The sequence below is a fragment of the Nanorana parkeri genome, unplaced genomic scaffold (assembly GCF_000935625.1).
Source record: "Nanorana parkeri isolate BGI_ZX_2015 unplaced genomic scaffold, ASM93562v1 scaffold516, whole genome shotgun sequence".
Taxonomy (NCBI): Eukaryota; Metazoa; Chordata; class Amphibia; order Anura; family Dicroglossidae; genus Nanorana; species Nanorana parkeri.
The window spans coordinates 550,910-569,539 of record NW_017306784.1 but is presented as its reverse complement, the minus strand read 5'-3'; the positions used below and the strand labels follow the sequence as shown (position 1 = coordinate 569,539).

The window sequence follows — 18,630 nt, the reverse complement described above, 5'->3', positions numbered from 1 at the left end:
GGCAGAGGGGGGTTGCGGATACTGAGCGGTTGGTTAGGTGGATAAGTCTAGCAGCTGCGTTCATGATAGACTGAAGGGGGGATAGTCTGTGTAGAGGTAGGCCGATGAGGAGGGAGTTACAATAGTCAAGACGAGAGATAAAAAGTGAGCGGATGAGCAGCTTTGTGGTTTCATTGGTGAGGAAGGGGCGTATTTTGGAAATGTTACGAAGGTGAAGACGGCAGAATTTGCATAGGGATTGGATGTGGGGGAAGAAAGGTGAGGTCTGAGTAGTACAGGATGACACCTAGCAACTTGGCATGGGGGGAGGGTTGGATAATTGTGTTCTTAATAATTATCTAAAAGTTGGGAGAGGGTGCACGGGGGGTGGGGAGGGAATACCATGAGCTCAGTTTTTGAAATATTGAGCTAGAAATGTGTTTCTACTTTGTACTAAACTATTAGCAAGAATAACAAACATTATTACTGCAGAAATTGTCTAATAATCTACTGTAATTGAGAAATGCATACTGCTGCCAGTTTTTTAAATTCCAAAAATGACCTATATATCAAGCTACTGAACAGTACATGCAGAGACAATTCGACTGGCTGTGTTCCATTGACTCTTGGCTTTGTGGTATCCGCTTATATTTACCAGTGTTTTGTACTCAATCTGCTGTCGAATTAGTTTATCTTCACTAAGTGAGTAGCGAGCTTCTCCAGTGATGGAATCAATAGGTCCTTTCTCCATTTGTTGCTTGATTGCACAGTGCAACATGAACAGGGGCTCCCCAGCACACTCCTATAAACACACATATAGAGATTCTGATATTGGTAAAATACATGAACTAGAAACCTGAAAATAATGCAGCTGCCATGTACATATTTTATGCTTGGATGATTGATTACAGATGTGTTGATAAACTGAAAAACCTTTATTTTAATTTTTCTTGGCTGATATAAGAATAACAATCTAATAACATCCAAAAACTTCACAATTTAGAGTTTGTGAACGCTCACAAACTATCCCCAAGTAGAGATCCCAAAAAGGATAGTGAACATCAAACTATCGCTATCCAACATACATGATATAAATTTATTTTACAATTATGACACTCAAAAAATATTAATAGAACAAAAAAAATTGCATGAACACACATTTAAAATGCGTTCATGCATATTTTTTTGATCTATTAATATTTGTTTTTAAAAATAGGCCTAATTTTACAAGCTTTAACACCAGCCTTAGTCACTACATGTTCAACTATGTAACTTTAATTTTCAAACTTCACTTAACTCAACTGAAAATATCTGTCACTTTTTTGAAAAAAAAAAAAAAAGGATACTTAATCCTGGTGTATTAGCTCTGTGAATGGAGACTATGTTTTTTCCTGGTATCACCTGATTCCTGCTTATGATTGGTCTTGTCTCATTGAATAGTGGGACTTACTGGTAGTGAACTGATATTATTAACAAGAAACCCCAGATCTACAGGTTTTAAATTGTTATAACCATGGCTAAATTTTATTTTGAACTAAGCAGAAGGACACATTTCCAACCATCTCTGAGTCCAAGTCTACTTCTGGAAAGAATACAATACAATAAATAGAAAGAAAGTAATGTTAATGGTTGTACCTTGAGAAACTTGTGTAGAAGGAAAGCAAACCAGTTAGTCAGCATCTTTTCTGCTACAGACTCAGTCCTGGAGAAAAATTTTAAATTTGTCAATTAGTTGTAACATTGGGCAAACATTTCTTCAAATCTGTAGTATCAGTGCAATACAATAGTATCTAATATTAGATAAACTCAAAACAAATTTGCAAACCAATATGGAACCTTGAATGCCCCATGAGGCTTTCTAAATGCTAATTACTCAGCAAATTAATTATCATTGCTTATACCTCCATTAAAACACATAAGGCAGAACTTGCAGCGAATCTGGACAATCTAAGATTTGTAAATAATGAGCTATCTACAGTTCCTTGGATCACAGTGTTTTTGAAGTATGTGCGTACTTATGGTAACACTGGTGTGTCTTTTTAGGGCCAGTTCACACTTGCACTGGGCTGCATTGCTCAATGCAGCCCCAACACAAGGACAAGACCAATTTCCTTCATACCAATTGTCCTAGTTCACACCAACATGGTGTGCTGGGGTGCACTGGTTGAATATAGAACATTTATTTTGGCCCCTGCTGTTAAAAAAAAAAGGAAGAAAAATGGGTGATATTAAAGTCAAAATATTTTTAAGCTTTTTCAAATTCTCGTAAAATCACTTACTCCTTGGTGTTTACATGTTTTCATTTCCTGTATAATAAGCTGGTTCCCTGAGCACTGGAATGAACCTGCTTTAACTAGAACATGCATTTTTCACCCTTAAACACCACCACCTATGTCTTTCCCATTAACTGCAATTCATTTGTCCACAACTGCAAAATTAAACTAAAATTTTAAGGAAATAAAAATGCTCAGTTTTGCTCACCCTTATTGCTGGTTTACAGGCACCCAGTGCGGAACAGATTAAACAATACTGTTTGAGAGTTAGTAGTGCTAATATATGCAAAGATCTTTATTTCTTTTTTTTTTTAAAACAAAATCAGAAATAACATGATGCCATGAGATATCATGAGACCAAATAGTGAAACTGTTAGCCTAGTACTAAACAAATAATGTTGTAAACTTAAAAAATGCTTAAAAAGGTTAAAACCAACAGTTCTATTAAATAACACTTTCTGTAACAAACTTTATTCTCATTTTACCTCTAATGATCAACACAATAGCCAGTACTGGTGCTCTAAGATTGACCGGTCCCATAATGTTTAACCTTTCTGATAAATCCCCTGATAGTCAAACTCCTCCCAAGAGTTCAAAGAGAGAAGTTCAGTTTTGTACCTTACGGAGTGAGTCTTACTTCATTGAGGCGGGTATGATAGCACATACCATTTCATAAGTAAAACTTCTGCCATTCCATAAATAAATTACAACTTTGTATAAAAATAAACTATGTTCCTCCTGGCTTCCAAAAACTGTGTGGGCCATGATGAACTACTGTTCAGTACTATATATAAACATATTCCAGCACTATACTATACATAAAACATCTGTATATACACACTATGTAGCACTATATACCTATATACATAAGATCCAAATATACATACGCACACAGAATCCAGCCTCCCCCTTCTGTTGATCCATTGTGAAGCTTTCCCCTGTGATGCTAACCCTCTGCAGAGAGAGGAATGTGGGAGGTAGATGCTGATGCTATGTGCTGCTTTTTCCCAGACTGAATAGGATGGTGCAGCTCTTCAAGAACAGGAGAGATTGGGAAGCTCTGGGTTTTTACTAGTTTTTCCCTCTCTAAAGCTGTCCCTGACCACGGTTCTAAACAAATCTAAAACACACGCACTAAATCTTTTTTTGTTTCCTGGTGAATATTTGGTAGCTATAATAAGTGAATGGAGAGATTTTTAGTTTCGTCGTCAAGTTCTCCACTGAGATAATGTGTAATATACTAAAAGCCCTCCTACTTTCAAATCCCAGTTTTATAAAATGGAAGGAACTGGAGTCTCTACAAATGTGGAAAGGAGGCATATAATGCATACATTAAGTGGGCTTTCTCTTTCTACTCATGTTGTTAATCCTGTGCAAGCTGTTCACACTTCATGTTAAGCTTCACAAAAGGAAGAACAAATCTGCTTTTCGAAAAGCAGCTGTAATTTATGTCCAAGCTGTGAGATTATAAAAACCTGAAAGATTATTCCAACAAATCTCTGCTTTCTTTATGTTATTTCTGCACAGCAGCTGTGATTATTACGTTTCTTTTCTCATCCTAACAAAAAGAATACGTCCTACCATGCGTTTCACAAAAGAAAATTGGGAGAAAATTTACTTATTATTGTGGGCTACATGCGTTAACTCTTTCAATAATGAATTCTGGCACTGTGCTTAATACATACAATGTAAAAGGAATATATTAAACCTAGTGATACTTTAAGAAATGTAATCTTTTGTTTTACTTATTACTATTACGTCCATATACTATAATTAAAAAAAAACAAAACTGCCAGAGGCCATTTCAAAACCCTACCACAAAACATTGTGATAGCACTGTACCTTGTAAAAATAATAAAAAAAAGTTATCCTACATAAATAACAAATATTGAAACCTAACTCCAGCCAAAACATTTTCCAGGTAAACAGACTGTAATAAAAACCTTTTTCCCCAGCCCAATATACCATTTATACGGGGACACAGTTTGTGTCCCCTTATAAATCAAATTTCTGGTTTTGATGAACACCGCAAAAAGAGTAAGCACACCTCTCCAATAGGGAAAGAGATAGCAACAAAAACGTATGGAAATCTTTTATAATTGTTATTGCTTATACTAGTAAAGCATATTGTGAACCTTACTGAGCCAAAAGTCTCATAAAAAAAACAACAAAATACAGTTCCCTGTAGAGGATAAGCCTTTACACTCTTCAGAAACCCATGTGTCCTACCCTTACCCTGTTTCAGCCCTTCAGACTCTGCCAGTGTCTTTGGAATTTACCACTTTTGGGAATGTCGAAGACCTGTCCCCCCTCTCCTTGCACTATGGTTCCAGCTTCTAACCCTATGTCCTAAGTGATTTAGGGGTTGGAGGATGGTACCCCTAACCAAAGGGCTGGACTGGTGTTAAATTAGACCCTTAAATAACTCTGCCTGTACTACCAGCTGTCATAGAATGCTATAGCAGTAGGAGGATGTTGTAAAAAATTTTTGGAAGACATAAGCTTCACAAAATATTCTACTGTTAATGTAAACCTGCAATAACAGTACTATGGAGGCTTCCATTGCAGATCTTTCATTTCAACAATCATAATTGCCTTGCTGTCATTCTGATCTTCAATCATCAATACTTTGAGAAACTGACTTAAAAAAAAGCACACACATAACCATTTCTTACATTTTCTGATCACTTCTTCTGGTTAGTGACTCAGAAAGGTTAAATCTAGATAATCAGCATAACAACTTGGCAGCTAGTTTTTGCAGTAGGTCAGGGATGGTAGCCCCAATTTTACGTGACGATGGGTTTACTTTACATAGTGACACTGTTAAACTGGGCATACACTGTAATATTTTCTTTATTCAACCGGCAGGCTGAACAAAGAAATTATTACAGAATCCTCCATCAATGCTTACAAGCATTTATCAAAGAATCTCCCGCTGTCTTTATTGTAATACCCGAACAGAGCCGACAGCTCATTGGCTGCCCGCTCTGTTGGTTCAAAGATTTTCCAAGCAGCTCCTTCGATCAGCTGATCAAGGGATGCCATCCCAAAGGGTGCCAACAGCCACATCCATTGTGCATATTTGTGTATGGCCAGCTATAGTCAGGTTGAAAGAACAAAAAAAAACCATTGAAGAAAGAGTCCCTGGTATTAGACAGCAGACATTTTGTTTTACATTAAAATATGAGCTGCTAGAATAAGAAGACTGGAGAATATAAATATCAGTAACAATATTTCTTTAATTTGTACAAAGAGAAGGAAAGAAACTAGAATTTTACTTAGACAGCATTTAAAAAAAAACTAATATATAATGATATATAATTTAATATCAAACCCATTAAATAAAGTGTATAAACCCCCCAACACACTTGTTATGTTGTACTGTCATACGGAGACAATGCTGCTTCTCCACAGATACAGTACAATGAGTGAGCGCTGTCACTCTAGGACAGGTAATGTGTAATTGGCAAGCCCACCATGTGAAAATAAAGCAAAAAAATCAAATAAAATTAAATAATGTTGCCACCACATCTAAGGCATAGTAAGCTACAATATATTAAATTTTTTTGACCATGAGTTTAGATAGACTTCAAGCTAAATTACCTAAAGTAACCTTACTATAGGGACACTTCTAAACTAACATCAAGCCCAGAGATCAACTTTAAAAATGATACATAAAATGTTAGTTTTACAATGGTACATACATTTCCAAAGCACTATGTGTTAGCAAAAAAGACAGCAGAGCAGACAAAGCTTGCTATGACGTTCAGTTTATCTGATTTAAACCTCAAAGTAAGCCATCTGATGAGTGACAGAGTGAGTACTACCATGGTGGTTCATGGAGTTAAAACGCAACAGGCTTTTTTCAGAACAGCTGAGTGGGATAGCATACTTCACATGTGGAAAGGAGACTAGAGCTCCTTGCTAGCTGGATGGAAGACTGTTTAGTATTCACATGCAGTATTTAATATTTTCCTGACTTAATATTTCATTAAAAACACATGTACTGAACACCAAGGTATTCCAATACAAAAAATGTATTGCAGTTTATGCAATGATTGCAGCAAAGTTCCATCCCCTGAGATTTTTCCTAGAAGGGAACAGAGTCCTACGATGTGAGGACACATTAAATACTAACCTGGGTGTCACCCATATCCCTTACACAAACATTTGAGACATGCATTACATTTTCTGGTTAGAAAGATGTGAACAGAAGTTAACACGAAAAAGGCACGGGTGTGAATAGGACCAGTTCACACCCCTGAGTTGCATTGTGTTGTAGTGGGCTGAAGAAAAAAAAAGTAGAGCATGCTCTACTTTCCTTCTGCGCAATGTAATCCAATGTGTCTAAAACGGATGCCAACGCAACTCGACGGAAAGGGAAAAAAATACATGGAAGTTTGTCCGCTCAGGACCTGTTAATTAAAATAAACATTGGCAAAAAAATTTATAAAAATAATAATGATCACTGGAGGTTTAAATTGCAAGTTAACAGACATCCATTGATTTACGTTTATGTTTACATTTCAAATAGTCCAAAAGTGTACATGATTGAAAAGGGAAACAATATTTCTTGTGGGTTTAACAAATACATGATAATTTACATAAAGTGTACATATCTGGTATTCTTGTCTAAGGAGATCTATATGCATTTATTTTTAAAGTCATTCCTTCAGGCTATAAAAACTGCACACAAAACTGTAAAATTTGCCCTGGCCAAAAAAGTATAACCAACCGTCAGACTTGAGGGTGTTAAAGATTTCTGTAAAGAAAAAAAAAAAGAACAGCCTATTTCCTATAAGCATGCTGGAAAAAATAAAAAACTCTCCCAAGTCTGAACATTTTTGTGATGAGTTCAGCAAAGTGGCAAATATGAAAAGGACAGATCGAGCTCACTGCTCTTTATGCGCAAGAGCTGCTCATGGCTGACCTAATACAGGATGCTATTGAATTAAACACACTGCTTTAATAAAGTGTTGTGAAATAAATACATGGAAACCTTGTCACTTTAATTTTATGAGATAATATGCTAGCATATTAAACTAACAAGCTTGTCAGCAGTGGCGCATTCTACCTTGTATTGTTTATTCCCTCTGATCAAGCACACTTGCATCAGCAACCTCTTTCATACACGGTTTTACTTGGCCCTCCGCGGAGCTCACCCCACCACCTTCTTCAAGAGAAAATGTCTGACTCCATATCCCATCACCAAACAAATTTCATTTTGAAACAGCCAAGCATGTAATTAAATTGCAGGAATACGTCTCCAGATTTTATTCTCTCGCACTCCTTACTGAGTATTCGCCCTCAAGCTATGGCTGATCTTTTGTGCTCTGCATTAATATTTACTATTTCCCAAAAATAATAGATATGTCCTTGCAGTGGGGCCTCTGGGATCTGCCAGGTTTTGAACCTTTGCAGAAAATCCTACTGGTAATAAAAGAAATCATACATTTCTTTATCTTTTCCCCCCACATAGGATACATCACTGGAAACATTTCTTATTAATGGCATGGTAGAACACACAGTGATAATTTGTTTAGGATATGCACTTAGCTAAAACAGCATAAAATAAGCCTTGGGGACACTTAAACTCCTGTTAATTTGTGTTAGTGGATCTGGAAAGAAAGATATATCGAAAAACACATTCATACCGTGATTATTGTTTTTATTCATCCATTTCCTTACATCCTAATATCTTTTTTGGTTTGGTGCACATTTATAGGTTGGAACTGAGTGAGTTAAACACTGTAGCAAGAGCCTGAATTAATATGCTTGCTGCACAAGGGTTAGTATTCCTCATACTACACCTATTTTTAGCCTGCTCAATAATAGTCATGAACTAATATTAAGCGCTCCCATTCTCTTCCTCCCCCTCCCACAATTCCCAAGGGAAATTAACAAGGATTCCTTTATAGTTTCTTGTGTCTAGCGACACACCGGAAGATACATCAATTTCCTGCACACAAAATCACACTTGTATTTCGACATAAGGCTTGTGCCAAGGGCAAGCTTTTAAGATAACTCCAGACACAATATTCTTTGGTTTCAATCAAGTGGGGATGTTTTGACACCCCTGTTTGTTTTAGCCATCTGCAGGGCTAACATTACAAACTATGGGGCTCTGTACAGTCAACCTGACAGGTCCCCCTGGTCAACCCCACTGCATAACACAATGACATGCCACTATATTTTAAAGTGTTAAAACATACATGCAGTCCCCGGGTTATGAACAAGATAGGTTCTGCAGGGTTGTTCTTAAGTTGAATGTATGTAAGTTGGAACAGGTACATTATTTAAGTATAACTCCAGCCAAAAAATATTTTTTTAGTTTTAGATAGCATAGGGAAGGGTTATCCTCCTGTAACATTTGTTTTGCTGTGTGTGCCCCTGTGCAGAAGATTTCACCTCACTTTCTGTCCCTGTGACAATTGGATTTTGAAAATTTTGGGTTGGATTGGTGATAAAGCTTCATTGGAGACACCTTTTTCCCATGATCACTCTTACAGGAGTGAATTTCCCTTATTAGGGGTAGATTTCCTCTCACTTCTTTTTGTCTCAAGGATAGGAAGTGAGATGAAATCTTTCTAATGAGGATACAGACAGCAGTAAAAACCTCACAGTGACACGGAAGAAGAGGCCGACACCCCTCGTCTGCACGTCTACCAAGAGCCAACTTCTTGTAATGTACATACAGTACTACGAACCAGACCCAAAAAAGCGAGCACTCCTCGTCGGTATGAGCGCGGTAGCATTACAACTACTGGAATGCTGTGCAGTACACTTTGGCTGCAGCATGGGACCCACTGCTGTACAGTAATAGCCTCCGCTTGTAAGTAGGAATCGTATGTAAATCGGATATTTGTAACTCGGGGACTGACTGTAGTATAAATATGACAAGTAGTACAGTTTAAAGAATTGTGTCAGGCATCCCCTGCTAGGTCTGGGCCCTGGGCTCAGTACAGGAGCCCTGTCTGTACCCCCCTTATCAGCAGCCCTGGCCCTCTGTGTCCTTGTTGGGGAAATTTCTCCTTTTCTGTCCTGGAGACCACCCAAGAGGTGAGAGAAAATCTCCCAATAGTTGCATTTGAGGATCCATGCCTGTACTTTCTTTGCTCATAAAGAATTGTATTACAAAGCAGTTTTAAAATAGAAAGATATTCCTGGTTTAAATCTGCAGTATATACTGTAGATTAGATTTAGCATCTGTGGAAATGCTACTATAAAGCCTTCACTAGAAATGCTTACATTCCTGTAAAGTCCAGTTCAAACGTCTCCAACCTATTGCCTGTGGGCCCCATCTGCTACAAGGTTTCATCCAGCCCACTGCAAGCCCAACTAGTTGGCAGTGGATGCACTGGTTTGTGTATCATAATACGGAGACCGACACATCATCCCCCAGACCTCAGCGGTTGGTTGTTAGGACCGCCGGTGTACTAGCAATCCTTTTTGCAATCCATTCCACAGTCAAGCTATTACACTATAGCGATACACTTGTTATGAGCAAACTGTGTGGTTTCATTCTTACGGTAACAATTGCACTTTGTGCAGTTTGTTGTGGTGCTCTTTATTTAGGATGGCCTATTGACTTAGGATCCTTGCTGCGTTGTAGTGCACTGCGTTATAAAAATGCTGCAGGTCTGTTTTTTGATCTGTTGCCATTCCTGTGGACTTGTTTTGTTCCCTATGAAATCTACAAAGCAGATCTGCATTTCACTGATGAAGAACTTTAAATCCCAGTGCATGAAATAGGTCCAGTCCCTGCAGCTTTGCTCCAGTTTCAGCAACGTTGAAAAGAAAATTGTCCAAATGCTTGTTTTGGTGTGCAACAGGTAAAGTAACTATGCCCAGAACTAAAATATGGGTATTACTGTAGCTCAATAAGCATGGTAGTGTTACGTGGAGTGGGCACCGTAAGCGTCAGAATTTGAGGTTTGCAATTTCCTTCCCCAGTCTGAATGTTCTCAGGTAGCTATTTAAATTTGGCACCTCAACTCTATAATAAGTGAAGCTGTCTGGTTCCATGAGTAAAAGGAGGCTCCGCTCAGCGACATAATGGCCTGACAGGGCATTTCAAGCAGGTTTTAAATAATGTTTCAGGGTCCGTACTGTTGCAGAATATGAATGATCAGTTCCAGGAACTGATTCAATTGTCATATTAGCCTAAAGAATGAAAGAAGAAAACCGAGCAAAAAGTGGGGCTACCCCGGCAGTGCAAGGGTTAACTGCTTGTTTTGTCTAGGGAGGAAAATAAAGTTATACTCCCCCAACCTTCCGAGCTGGCTTGCTCTTAGACTTGTCTTTCCAGCCTTGATCTCCCTCCGGCTGCAGCGGTCTAAGGTCCCAATCACTTTCCATATACACTGTGTAGAGGGCGTGAAGACGCCGCGGAACATACCACCGTTGGAGCGTAGAAGGAGACAGGCAGGATGGAATGCTGTCACAGCCAGCTGGCTCAGAGGATGGGGTGGGTATAACTTTGTTATTTTCCTCCCTAGACCAAAACAAGCAGATAACCCTTGCAGTGCAGGGGGGAGACACTCTGCGAGGGTTAATAAAAATGGAGTTCTTCAAGCAGTAATGCACTGTTCCTATTGGGGGTGCCCCATCCAGGCCACATGCCAGTAAGTAGCCAGGAAACTGATCATACCATGTGTCAGGGAATGCACAAAGGGTGTTCTGGTCGCTATTTCTACTTTTTGAAATCATGAACCGTACACCATCTTTATTGTACAAACCGGCAGCGTGAGCACTTCCTGGACTCCTCTCATTGTCTTTTAAAGCTGAACTCCAGGCAAACATCTAGATATACAGATGAAATACATATATGGTAGCCGTTTTACCTGTCAAAGGATTTTTGTTTCTATCTGTCCAATTCTGAAATTTACACAGCTCTGCCACATATCACAGCCCTGTCTGGCAGAACAGGAGACCTGATTTTTCTCTGCTGCAGTTAAGCATCAATTACAGGTCTAATCCCTCCCACAGCCAGTGAATGGACATGAAAAAGAACACTGACATTTTAATCTCCTCCCACCAGCATGCTCCTCATTAGCACATGAGCACTACAGCACATCTGACTGGTTCTTGGTTCTGCTTCTCCCTCTCCCAGTCTGAGCTCTGCTGCAAACAGACTGCAAGAATCTGAATCCAAGTAAAGTTCAAAGGGCAAGAAACCAAGAATAAAGTGTGACCTCTTGTCCTATCAAAGTGTTATATGACAAGAGGTCTTACAGGCATGCAGTGAATAAATGTAAAAAAACAAAACAAAACCAACAGGCAGCCGAGGCTCGCCACCCTTACTACTGCAGCAACAAGACTCAAGAAGTTACAAAAGATGTTTTATTGTATTATATTATTCAATAATCCCCAACCAACAGAGGTTGTCTTATTACCTTACCCACACTCTTTTATATTATGATATAAGGAGATATAACGACATATATTATGCCCCTGCGTGTCACTAATCTACTAACTGATATATCGGTCTGGATGTGACAACACTTCTTAAAACTCAATCCCTCAAAAACTGAGCTCATGATATTCCCTCCTACCCGTGCACCTTCCCCCAACTTTTCCCTTGAGATTGATAACACAACTATCCCTCCCTCCCCTCATGCCAAGGTGCTAGGTTTCATCCTTTACTTGGACCTCACCTTTCTTCCCCACACCCAATCACTATCACATCTTGCCACCTTCACCTTCGTAACATCTCCAAAATACGCCCCTTCCTCACCAATGAAACCACTAAGCTACTCATCCACTCCCTTATTATCTCTCATTTTGACTATTGCAACTCCCTCCTCATTGGACTACCTCTACACAGGCTATCCCCCTTCAGTCCATTATGAATGCAGCTGCTAGACTCATTCACCTAACCAACCGCTCAGTGTCTGCAACCCCTCTCTGCTGATCCCTACACAGGCTTCCACTCGCCCAGAGGATAACATTCAAAATATTAACAATGACTTACAAAGCCGTCCACAACTCTGCCCCCTGGCTACATCTCAAGCCTGGTCTCAAAGTATCCCCCTACCCTTCCCCTCCGCTCTTCCAAAGCCCTCTCCTTTCCAGCTCCCTCGTCAACTCCTCCCATGCTCGCCTCCAGGACTTCTCTAGAGTCTCTCCCATCCTCTGGAACTCTATCTCCCACTCTGCCTTTAAGCGATCCCTAAAGACTCATCTCTTCAGGGAAGCTTATCCGACCTCAACCTAACCACTGAACCATCACGTTCTCAAAAAGTCCATTCCCACACAGTTACCTCCTCATGTACCACTTGCCCCTCCCTTTTAGATTGAAAGCCCGCACAGGCAGGGCCCTCCTTACCATCTTGTCTTGAATTGTATTGTAATGTCTTCCTTATATTGTAAAGCCCTGCGCAAACTGTTGGGGCTATATAAATCCTGTATAATAATAATAATGTTTGATGCCTTTTGTATCTTTTTTTATTCTGTAGTTATTACCTTGTAAATCGTATCTGTAAAGGAGAAGTTATGGGAGAGTAAAATGTACTCTTCCCAATACTTGGAGCCGATGTGTGACACTGCAGGTCACATGCTGGCTCTATAGATCGAGAGCTGAGCAATCACGAACTGCTGATCACTCAGCTCAAGGTCTTTTCCCTGCAGAGAGTTCTGGTGCCGAAGCTAGCCGAAGGATCGGCCGAAGCTACGGCCAGATCCTTCGGCAGCTTTGTGAATAGACCCCTATGAGTCACTGCTTCCCACAGGGATTCCCCCACTCCCCTCTTCGTTTTTCCAGTGCTCATTCTAGAAACAGAAAGGGGAGGGGCTGGGCAGAGCCAGCTGTCAATCAGGCAGCGGGATTTCTGGCTGCAGCACAGCTCTGCGCTGTCAGCAAATAGTGGGCAGTAGCCCGCTATATGCTGACTTTATGTCACAGGAGGACAGAAGTAAATAAATCTAGACTAACCCCCCCAAAAAATGGTTTAGCTTTATTTCTTATCTTAAAAAAATGAAAAGAAAATATACAAAACATTTTTTTTAAAAATAAGTGTTGCATGGCGATTGACACATCAAATAGGCATGCACCCAACATGGAAAAGTACTACTTGCAAGAAAATCTTTTTCACTAGCTGCCAATTTACCTGCTAGTTATTTCTTTTTTTTCTTCCCGTCAACACAGTTAAAAAAGATTGCTACCGACAAATACACCGTATACTGTCGGTTTATGCTATCCAGATGTTATCTGTGAAAATCTACACTACCTTTCTCATGCTCTTCCACCCAACACAATACAAGACGTGTCAGCCTGCATTTTGGTGCTGGATTTTCAAATAGGATGAATGCCCAGCACTTCACCCTGATAGCTGCCTCCTGCAGGAGGAATGGAATGTTTCCCAGATCAGAAGGGATGCTATTATGTGCAGACCATCAGTACCATGTCATTTAATTACAAAATGGCAGAAATTATGGCGATGTCCAGATTCTTTGTAAGCTCTGACTCACCAAGCTCATCCCTAATAAAGATTGGCCCTGACTATAATAAAGTATACTCCTTTGTGACCAAAGCTTACTGTTGCTTATTCACATTTTTCACTTGGGAACCATCCTGTACCCAGTTTGGTACCAATGCATTACTGAATATTTTCTAAAGAATAGCTATTCCGTCTCATGCTAAATCTAAAATACTGAATTTTATATGCCAGTCTTGATTTTTTTCCTAGTCTGACCCTAATCACACACTGGTCAGAGTAGAGAATCAACAATGCACTTACACAACAACTGTGCAAGGTAAGCTATGCAAATACCTCCATCCTGTGTAATTTTGGGACATCTTGGGTGCTAGTGGGAACAACATTTGGGGTTCCAGTTAAATGGTGGCCATGACATTAAAAGAGTTGAGTAAGCTTATCTAAATGTACCTTAAAGTGACATTAAAGGATACTTTTTTTCCCTCCCCCAATGTTAATGTCAGCACTTACCTTAAATTATGCATTTTCTTCTTTCCCCATGTTTTCATCTGTCCCTCCAGCGGTGCGGCGGCTCTCCGATCCAGCGCTGACTCCTCTCTGCTTGCAGGCACTTCTGATCCAGCGGTGTCTGCATGCGCGTGCACGCGTCCATAGACTTACCTTGCGTCTCTGCTCGTCTCCCGACCGAGAATCCGAACTGCGCATGCGCCTGCCCCAAGATCCAAGATGCGCCCGCCCCAAGAGCACGCAGCGATAACGAGGTAAGTTTAATCCACTGTTAAAGCAGTTTAAAAAAAAACAAAAACTTTCTGCCTATATCTACTGCTTGCTAGCAGTAGATATAGGCAAAAAAACCGGAGGCTTTAGAACCCCTTTAATGTGGCCAGCTTTATATAAATAATTGTAGCAATGTGTATATAAACACGGGGCAGCGTTATGCCCTCGTTACATGTACATGCTGTGTATCTTGCTTAATAAAGTAAAGTCTGTGTGGTTTTTTTGTTTTCCTGTATACATGTTCTAGGCTGAAAAACAAATGTCATTGTACTGATCATATAGTAGCCAGTTTTAAAAGACGTTGGGACCAAACAGAAAACTCATGAGGGCCAGTTGACTTTGTGTTGTTGATTTTTGCAGAAAGCGAATGCCTAGAACCATGTAGATGTGAATGAAGCCTTACTTTTCCACAGTCTAAGTCAAGTCAACTCAGACTAAAAAAAAATACTTTCCAAGTGACTTAACCCTTTTAACTAACTAGTCATTTACCAAAGCTGATATATACACATAACTACAAGTTACATAATCTACACACTGCATTTTTAATAGCCTCAAAAAAATATGTGACAGAAAGGAAGTTAAATGTTTAAGCAACATGAAAATTATCTGCTTGGAGACTTTACAATCAGATGTCTATGTATGAACTTGCAGAATTTTTAAGATGTTTTGGTGGAGTGGAGAAGGGTAGAACTTATGTTAATTTTGAAATGTCTGTCCTCACATTATGGAGATTTTCCTGTCAAATGTTGTCTTTCTCTTATCTTCCGGCCATGTCTGATACCCGTCACCTTAACAGAAAGTAAGGGGAATGCGGCCGCATGAAGACACAGACAGCAATAAAATCCTGATGGCTTCATTCTATTAAGAAATGTGCTTTTATTGTTGCCTCTGTCTCTGTTGGATGGAGTTTCCCTTATTGCATTTTCCTCACTTCCTCTCACATCCATTAAATATACTGCAAATATGGAAATTTTCCCTTACGTCTTGTTTCGTCAGAAAGAGAAGAAGTAAGAATAAATCTCCCAAACACTGACAGGAATTGAAAGTCGACAGAGGTTCTACATTTCCACATTCTTTTCAACACTACAAACAAAAAAAGTTTTGGCTGGAGTTTGGCTTTAGGTTTTGGGGCTGTAGGTAACTATGTTAAAGGCCCAGGCATGTTTATAATCAAAAATGAATAATTATTGGTGAAAATACGACTAACATGTAATAAAACAAATGCATTAGACTAGTAGATTAACCTGGCTTCAAAGGCATTCCACAGTAGATGTCTGTAGAACATGGACTCCTGCAGTGCTCAGCAATGTCACTTAGAAGAAGGATGTCAGGGCATCCCAGGTGTTCTCAGTTCATTTATTTAGTCAGCATAACAGGGAAACCTTCAATTTTTAGTAAAGAAAACTGTTCTACAAAATACTGCCCTGCTGTATTAATCTAAATAGCCAAAATTGCAGCATGCTGCCTTCTATTGTGGCAATTTTCTTATATTTGCTACATTTCTAAAAAAAAGTGGCATGAAATGTTAATTTAAAACCTTTATCATCCAATAAAGTAAAAACATGATATCTTGACCCCAAGTTCACTAGGGCCGGAAGGATACTCAATGTTTAAATCATATTATAAACACACATCTGAACACACCTATAAAATGCAGAGCACAATGCTCTAGGACACTACTAAGACAAGCTTTGGACAACACCAAGAAAAACAGCAGAGACGAGCATTTTCTGTCTATATGTAAAGGAAGGAGGCCAAGGTGGCAGCCTAGTTATCCAAGTAGTCAATACTAGATGCTATAGGTGTTATGCAAGAATGCATAGCTAGGTTATGGTGTCGCAAGACAATATTCACCAAGTAACCCACCACCACCACCACCTTCACCACACCAAAAACCTGCAAAATATAACACAGCTAACATGTCAAGAAAAACAAGAATGCTGCTATCGCTACCCTGTCCTGAAATGCCAGTTGCCCACATGTCATGCAGACTCTCTGACTTCAATACCAAATGGGTAGGAATATATGGGGATTGACTTGCCAAAGGAAAATAGACTGTTCATTTTGCAATTTTCCCTTAGATCAGTGAATGAGGTGAAACTTCACTTTGCAAAGAATACCCAATCATGGGCAAAGAAAAACAAACTGTCTTTCGGCTTCCACATGATTGGCCGATGGAAGTCAACAAAGCTTTACCTCATTCACTTAGCTAAAGAAACATTCCATTGCAAATTGAACAGCCTATTTGACTTGTGTAAATCAATCCCATGGAGTTCTGACTTTTCTTCAACTTTCTTGATCTGTCTACTTGATTTGAGTCGATGGCCAGAGACCAGTAATGGCAGACCCCATATTTCTTTCCTAAAAAGGTATATTTTAAAACACAGGACACATATCACTTCCATCATAAGTCCAACTATCAAAAGGTTTAATTTTCATCTAAGCTTGTATGGGCAGAGAAATGTAAATTATTTCTTTATATAAATATGTATGGTATAACCTCTCTCTTAGAAAACCGTTCTTTCTCAGTACTGTTGATTTAAACTGAGGGCTAAGACTTCACAAGGGTTTCATGACTGTGGTGAAAGACAATCAGCTGATCAGTCAGTAAATCACAGAACTGTTGATAATAGAGAAAATTTAGGTACTGAGGTCTAGAGTGTACGTTCCCTTTACATTTAAACTTGGAGTTCCCTAAGAATAATGAGCATAATGCAACCTTCACTCTGAAAGATACAGAAGGACTTTGGAGGGGTTTTTAGACTTTGTGAGCCCTGTGTTTGAAAACCGCTCTGTTTTTCTTTAAGTTATAGCAATTCTACACCATAATTTTCTTTACTCAAAAGGTTCTTATGAAAGAAGAGATACTTAAAAACAAATGTTCTCATAGTTACATAGTAGGTGGGGTTAAATAAAGACACAGGTTCATCAGGTTCAACCTATATGTGTGTGTTCTCATTGTTACAAAGAACAAAAAACAAATAACCACAGATTGCATTTTAAGTGCACTGTTTCTAAGTTCAACAATATTAATGACAAAACATTATTAGCATAATGACTGCCTGTGATTTTTTTTTTTTTTGCATTTGACAAACTTTACCTGCGTAACAGAAGCTTGGGGTGATTTTTGTTTTCTAAGTTCTTCTCAATTAGGTCAGAGAGTAGCTGTTTCAAAACATCTGTAGCATATTCCAGCTTTCCTTGTAGAACAGTCATGATCAGTGATGCTACATTCCCCCTGTCACGCATTGAAAAACTACGCTGCATCTCTAAAGTGCGGATAAAAGTTAGCAGGAAAATCTTGTTGTTGATCAACTGAGCAAAGAGATTCAAAGCTTTCTCCACACTCTGTTGGCCTTTGCCTTGCACCTAGAATGGGAACAGAAAACAAATTATAGCACGAGGTGTCTGAGATTTGTGCATGTAGCCTTTCAGACAGCACAATTTTACAGAAAGCAGAGACAACATTCTCAGGTTCAGGCTCCAATGCCAGGTGCCCATTACCAATGCTCCACTTTTTCTCCCACTGTAACTATGTAGTAATCAATGGTTTGGCAGACAGTAGACCAAAGAACACAGACAAAACTGTCTAGAACAGTATTTCTCAACCTTTTTTCAGTCATGGTACCCTTAAAAAGTATGCAAAACCTCAAGGGACCCAGGTCTAAAATATAAGAAATGACAGCATGGCAGAGGGGGAAGGCAGAGCAGGCCTGAACAGAGGTAAAAGCTTATCTATTTCTGAATGGATTCAATCCTCCCTGGAGTAGAGTCATTATTTACTATGGTACTGGCTGGTCTGCACCATGGGAAGAAATGTGCAAGTTTACAAGATTATCTATTGCTATATATACACACACATATATATATATATATATATATTTTTTTTTTTTACAAAAACTGCATCTTTTTTCATTAAAAAGCAGTTCTTGATCTCCAGGCAAGTGAATTTGCCTAGACTGAGGATATTATCATTGTCAACATTGTAAAGCTGGTCATACACTAGGAGTCTCCACCTGCCTACTACTGTATTGTACACCGACAACTGGCTCCTAAGATGGGCAGACAATTTTCCACCCAAACTGGGTGGTGTCGGCAGGGCCATGGATTGAATTTCAGCCAATAGAAACAGGTGAATTTAATCCAGGTATGTCCACCTTAACTTT

General features: G+C 39.2%; 1 protein-coding gene across 1 annotated transcript in view; it reads right to left on the bottom strand.

Annotated features, from left to right (window-relative positions):
- PLXNA2 (plexin A2) overlaps nucleotides 1-18,630 on the bottom strand; it is a 275,782-nt gene that overhangs the window by 24,599 nt on the left and 232,553 nt on the right. The window contains exons 21-23 of the mRNA XM_018561322.1: nucleotides 17,565-17,833; nucleotides 1,615-1,681; nucleotides 635-781 (exon numbers count right to left, since the gene is read on the bottom strand). Of these exons, the coding sequence (XP_018416824.1) occupies nucleotides 635-781; nucleotides 1,615-1,681; nucleotides 17,565-17,833 (483 nt within the window). The remainder of the gene's footprint in view (nucleotides 1-634; nucleotides 782-1,614; nucleotides 1,682-17,564; nucleotides 17,834-18,630) is intronic.